At 37.8% G+C, this 6547-nt stretch overlaps 1 protein-coding gene across 2 annotated transcripts; it reads left to right on the top strand.

Moving 5' to 3' along the window:
- The first annotated feature begins 1368 nt into the window (after positions 1 to 1368).
- Positions 1369 to 6547, top strand: saxo4 (stabilizer of axonemal microtubules 4). 2 transcript variants are annotated; one of them, XM_067591118.1, is made up of 12 exons: positions 1369 to 1411; positions 1651 to 1830; positions 1929 to 2067; positions 4833 to 4995; positions 5135 to 5180; positions 5324 to 5424; positions 5549 to 5614; positions 5754 to 5840; positions 5922 to 5987; positions 6102 to 6196; positions 6278 to 6382; positions 6463 to 6547. In XM_067591118.1, the coding sequence occupies exons 2-12, from the start codon at positions 1725 to 1727 to the stop codon at positions 6479 to 6481; spliced, it is 993 nt and encodes a 330-aa protein (XP_067447219.1). In that variant the 5' UTR covers positions 1369 to 1411; positions 1651 to 1724; the 3' UTR covers positions 6482 to 6547. The 2 variants fall into 2 exon arrangements, with proteins under 2 accessions (XP_067447219.1, XP_067447218.1); XM_067591117.1 differs by having other exon boundaries at positions 1406 to 1490.

The following is a 6547-nucleotide window of genomic DNA, read 5'->3' as shown; positions in this document are numbered from 1 at the left end:
GCCATCCATCATTTTTACATAACCTTAAATCTTTTCTGGGCTAGTCTGAAATCAGGGCCACTGTGGCGTCACACTGCCATCCAGTGGACGCACAGAGAAACTGACCACTGTGTCGAGGATATCTGCTGTGAGAGCTGTTCGTCGACAAAAATTAATGTAAGACAAGACTTTAGACTTTATCAAATTCACAAGAGGCAAGCTAAGAGGGAGGAAAACAGATAAGGAACAATTTGAATGAAATAACTAAGATTAAAGCAATTAAAGACATTACATTAAAAAGATATGTACATACAATATCTTATTGTGACTTGTTAGTACGACTGATACCAACTGGTAGTTTGTTTTGTTGTCTGTACTGTATATAACATAATGAATACAATAAACCTAAAAATGTATCAAGACATATAGTGTTATGTATAATATATGTGCAATATATTGTATGCAATATACACACACTACAAAATAACAACACAATAATATAAAATACAATACCTATAATAATAGGTTATAATTGTAAATTATTGCAATGTAACATAATTTTTAACCCTTACATACTGGTTGAACTGGTTTACATTTGAGGGCAGTGAAAACACCCTGAACACATTTCATCTAGCCTGAAATGTTATGACTTTTCCTAAAGTGACCAGAATAAACAAAAATGGAAATATTTCAATTAGTTTTTTTGTTTTTTTGGGTTTTTTTTTTTTTACATTTTTGTCCAGCTGATATAAAGATTCACTGTGGATTAATCATCAATTTATTAATGACTGATGAGGTTATGTATGAATGAAAAAAAAATAGATTTGTGGTTCAGACATTTGGTATAGAGACTAATTATGAGGGGATACTGTGAAGGGTCAGAATATGAAAAGTATGTGAGGGTTACTATGATATTACTACTTCTACTACTGTCTATAGTAGTAATAATATATTATTGAGGATGGGGGGTGTGTTTTTGAAAAAGCGTGTGTTGGACTGTGCAACAGGAGACCTTGAGGTATAGATCATATGCAGTAGTTGTTGTTACTGTTTGCTCTGCTCCAACAACAGCGTTTGTTGTTCTAACAAAGTGCAGAAAACAGAATTAATGTTGCAGACATCAAATGAAAATCTTTCCGTATTCCCTGCGGTAACTTTAATACAATACAATACAAATAATACAAAGGATGATATCTTTTTTTTTTTATAATAATCAAATGACTTTCAAGGGACTAATGTTAAAGAGATACAGCAAAGCACATGCCTGATACACAATAGAAACATTATGTGGTGTTAACTGAGAGCAGGCAATCTTTCATTCTGGAGTCATTCTTCTGCTGTAATGTTCTGGCCTTGTGCTGAATCTCCTAGCAACAGAGACATGTTTGCCTACAAAACCACCTGCAAGACAGACAGGTGAACAAGCTGAAGAGTAAGTGAAGCTTTTCTCTGCTGTGGCAGATTCTTTTCAGTGGTAATTTATATCCAGGGTTAATTAAAAAAATAGCAAGGTGACTTCTCTCTTCACTCAATCATTTGATAAAGAGAACACTCATTGCATTGTTTCACTTTTTTAATCACTTTTTTTCAGAGAGCTTTAAGTTTAGTTGGATATTGTGAAACCTAAAGCAAGAGTTTCACCATGTTTCCTGCTTTTATTTGTGGTTACAGCACTGCCCACATGCCCTGAGGAGTTTGCTATCCATCACTGTTGTCAGTGAAGGTTTCCATTACAGCAGTCACAGATGGCTGAGCAGGGGAGGATAGTCATGCCGACTGTTGGAGCAACGGGCGACAGGGGACGACTGACCAGCAACAAAATCTACAATACTTCTTACAGAGCTTCTTATGGTGAGAGTACACGATGAGCAGGAAAGGATAAACAGAAATAGCTTCGATCATGACTATCAGGATTCAGATTTGAATTCTGATGGCCAATATTTGTACAGGTGCAACTGTCACCAATGCAGACAGGGTGAACTTCAATGCTCACCTTGGACGTCCAAGTGGGACAGGCTTCACAGCGAACCATAGGCCAGCTGTATATTACAGACCCAGTTTGGACCATATTGACAACCCTCAGTTTGGGTAAGTGTCAGGGCAGGTGAGGGCTGCTCCACAGGCTTCAGCTTAACTGATTTCTAGACCTTCACTTTGAAAGGTCAGTTCAGTCAAATCACAAAAAACAAAACATATTTTCTTACCTCTTGTGGTATCTGGTCATGCTGATAGTTTTGGATTAATTTGCACAGTTTTTAAAGGCCCTTCACTCCCAGACAGGTGTTTTCAGTCATGCTGGCTGATTAGACCTCTGCTCAGGTTGATAGTGGGTGGATCCATGCTGGTAATTGAAGGATAAGGCTGATGAATTTCTATATTTTTCTTATTATCAACAAATCTCATGTGCAGAACCAAACCAACAACGAATTGAACAACACGAATTGTGTGTGTATCCAAAGCCTGATATATCTTATTCCTCTGTGTCTTAGAGCTCTGTTGTTGTCCAAAAACTATTAAAAACACTTCAATGAGCCCCAATCCTGCACTGAGACTGAAACTGTGATCGCTGTTATTATTTTTTGGAGCCGTTTCTAAACAAACTAATTTAACAATGGTCTTCATGGTGAAGGAACATGTCACCCATTGCATCAGTCTGACTCACTGATGTGTTTCTAATAGTTTTTGGACAACAACGGAGGTCTACGGCACAGAGGAATAAGATATATCAGGCTTTGGATACACACACAATACTTGTAAGTCAAATCAGTTCATTGTTGGTTTGGCTCGGCACATGAGATTACTGACAATAAGAAAAATATAGAAAATTGCGAGACCAGCATGTACTAATAAGAATCAGCCTTTTTCACAGAAGACACTTTGACATGTCACAGTTGGAAAATCACAGGTGAAAATGATACATTTAATGATACCGTAATACATTTAGCTTTGGTTTCAGGATCCTGATATTGTGCATGTTGGCTCAAATTCACAATGGGACACTTGAATAGAACAGAGCCATAATGTTATTAGTAACAGCTGCGTTTTTCCTATTATACCTACTATGGTATCTAAATGTCTGAAAAAACCTATGATATAGGTATAATTTGTTACGTCCTTATGTGCAACAAAACTAACAGGAAAGGAAATGTCAATCAAACACAGTTTATATGCTGCTGCACAGTCCTGTGATGAGGTCTAATCAGCAAAAATGATTAAAATCCCTTGTGTGGATTTAGGATTGTGGTGATTTTACTTATTTTGGCTGATTACACCTCTTCTCATGACTGTGTGAGCCTGTGCAGACTGTGTTTGATTGACATGTCCCCCTTTTCTTCTGTTAATTTTGTTTCATCTGCTCACTGGTGCATTTAGCTTCTCACGTAATTCCCAGAATATCTCATGCCGAGTTCATGTCATATGGGATGAATGATAGAGATGAGAAAGATTCCCGCTTTTACAACCCGCGAGCATTCACGTCATCAAGACAGTTGAATGTATGATTACGGAATTAGTCGTGTGAGATTTAAAGTACTGAGCACATCTATTAAATATAGCCTTTTATATTTGAATGACAGCCTTTTGGTTGATGTGAAGCATCCATATTTGTTTGGTTTTTAGGTGTTTCCACGTTATTAAGTGTCAAGTCAGATATATCAGAGCTTTTAGGGAAAATCTGAGTTTCCCAGTCGTAATTATGACTTAGATGTTTATATGAACGCTATTTACAAGTTGGAAACTTTTTATTACGATAATTTCCACAATAACGTGAATGTGGCATGATCTCACCTTTAACCCGAGCTGAGGTCTAATCAGCTATAATAAGTGATTCGTAGCGTCTATAGTTGTGATGATAAAACTCAATTTTGGTCTCATCACTCCAAATAACTTTGTTCCAGAAGTTTTGAGGCTTGTCTAGGTGCCGTTTGGCATATTGTAAATGGGTTGTTTTTTGGCATTGGCACAGTAACAGCTTTTTTCTGGCAACTTGACCACGCAGCCCATTTTTATTCAAGTACTTCATTATTGTACATCTTGAAACAGCCACATGCAACTTTCAGCTGAAGTTGCATGTGGGTTTTTCTTTGTAATCTGAACAATTTTCCTGGCACTTTTGGCAGAAATCTTTGTTGTTCTACCTGACTGTGGCTTGGTATCAACAGAACCCTCAATTTTCCACTTATTTATCAGAGCTTGAACACCACTGATTGGCATTTTCAAATCTTGGGATATCTTTTTATATCCTTTTCCTGATTTATACAGTTCAACTCCCTTTTCTCGCAGGTCCTTGACAGTTCTGCTTCTCAGTATCAAGTACAGTCAGAGCAGCCCTGGATGAAATGTGCAGGGTCTCTCAAGAGCTAAGAAACTATTTATACACAGACACTAATTACAATCAAACAAGTCACAGGTGTGGAAACTTACCCTTCATAGCCATTTAAACCTGTGTGTGTCAACTTGTGTGTTTATTATCAGGCCAAACATTCAAGGGTATGTAAACTTTTGTTCAGGGCCATTTTGGTGATTTCAGTTATCATTATGATTTAAAAAGGGCAAACACAATTATGTGAAAATAAATGGCTTCACCTGACCACTATCCCTAAATAAAACAAAAGTTTTCAGCATAATCAGTCATATTTTCCAAAAAATGGCCAATATTTCACAAATTCTACCAGGGTATGTAAACTTATGAACACAACTGTACCTCTAGAAGCAGGGAGGAATGTACGTATTTTGTCATTTGACTTTTTCAGTGTTTGGATTTTTGTAAATCAACTTTCTAAATTTTATTCAAGTGAAAGTGATAAATGAAATGAAGTGTTACCTCAAAATAAAAGTGTTGCTTTTGTTTACAGACTCCTGTTATCTGACAGTTTCATATCTCAAACCAAGCGACATTACCAGCCTCACATCCAGTCCGATAGTTCGAGGTCTTTGCCAAACCTCGTTAACAGACCCAGAGAGAGCGGCTTCCATCAGCTGAGGAATCAGCCCAAAACGGAGACTGTGGAGAAGAAGGTCAGGTCTAATATACAGGATCATATAAAGACAACATTTGGAGGATGTTTAAAAAGTGTCACACACATCAAAGATTCTGAATAGTAACTTTCTACTCTTTATATTGATGTATATTATCTTCATGAATTTGTCTCTTTAGACAGAATACCAAAGATTGTTTGTGCCCCATCGTCTCACATCAGCAGGTAACTTAAAGCCAAAAACAGATACATCAAAAATGTAAAGCTGCTGTAGTTGTTATGATAAAGTGTCTTCTTTATCTTCTTCAAGTCTTTTTAAAGTTGTTTGTATGAATGGTGCATTTACACTGTTGGTGAACTTCCTGTAGCTGCAAAGAACCACATGACTGTGGGTCCAAAAGGAGAAACTGGTTTCACTGAGGGAACAGACCTTCAACTGAACACATTTCAGGATAAAAAAAGCTGCATGGTTTGTAAAGTTTACTGACTGTCATTCTTGTAAAAGAGTCAGACATACAGCATTACCTCACTCTCTGCAGGTCTATTGACTTACTTATTTCTCATCAACTTTTTTGTCTTTTGCTGGCATTCAGGTTGAACCTCGCCAGACACACAACTCACTGATGAAAAGTGACTTTGTGCCACCAACATTTCTGCAGGTTGACCCACAATATTTATTCACCCTTAACTCTCCTTTATGTTGAAAAAAATGTTTTTTATGTTGGAAAAAAGGGTGTTCTTGTATTTCGTTTTGCACAATCTGTGAGGTTTACGTGTCTTTCTGTGTTTGTGTTTGAGGGCACTGAGGCGACACCGAGCCTGCGCAGCCATTCTTCACGAGAAACAGGATACACTCGAGGTACCTTGGCTCCTTTGGCCTGCCCAGTGAGTACAGAGCTCCTCCCAACCAGCTGTAGCAGACTGAACTGATATCACAACACTGACATCCCTCTCCTCCTATACCAGACCTCCCTTCTGCCATCACCTGAGACTAAAATTAATACACCGACTCAGAGGATGATTGGGAAAAAGGTTAAGTAACTATTTATATTTTCTCTACTAATAACAAGTAATATCTCTGTGTTTGGAGCCGCTAAGGTATCTGGATGGTTGAGATTTGTTTTTCATCTGTTCTTGTCTTTTCAGGAGCCTTCTGGGTCTCTTCTCAATGCTCCAAACAACCAAGCTTTCCCTAGCACACCTTTTGACTGTTCGCACTTCACAACCCACTATAAGAGCACGTAAGTGTGTTTGGTACTAATATTGAAGTAAACGTTGATATGACAAATATCCATTATTTAAAAAAAGACTTTATTTTCCAGGTTCTGTCATCATGCTGATCTTGAAAAGTTGAGATCTGGCCACACCGGTGCCGGCATCATCAACTCTAAAATGGACAACGGCTACAATCGTCGGGAGATGGACAGGTACACACATGTTGCACACAAACAGTCCTGTCATGCACACGTTTCCTGTGACTCACATACACCTTCTTTTTATTTCACAGGTTCATCTTCAGGGGCTAGACCTTCACACAACTATGTGGCTACTCATTATAAAAATAAAATATGGTGTTTCTTGGTGACACATTA

This window comes from Thunnus thynnus, chromosome 5 (genome assembly GCF_963924715.1).
Source record: "Thunnus thynnus chromosome 5, fThuThy2.1, whole genome shotgun sequence".
Lineage (NCBI taxonomy): Eukaryota > Metazoa > Chordata > Actinopteri > Scombriformes > Scombridae > Thunnus > Thunnus thynnus.
The sequence above is the reverse complement of the archived record's forward strand: the minus strand, read 5'-3'. Positions and strand labels throughout refer to the sequence as shown.

Coding starts and splice junctions, on each gene's coding strand:
- saxo4 (XM_067591118.1), top strand. CDS start 1,725: ATGGCTGAGCAGGGGAGGATAGTCATGCCGACTGTTGGAGCAACGGGC. Junction 5,425..5,548: donor AGGATAAAAAAAGCTGCATG/GTTTGTAAAGTT, acceptor GCTGGCATTCAG/GTTGAACCTCGCCAGACACA. Junction 5,988..6,101: donor AGAGGATGATTGGGAAAAAG/GTTAAGTAACTA, acceptor TTGTCTTTTCAG/GAGCCTTCTGGGTCTCTTCT.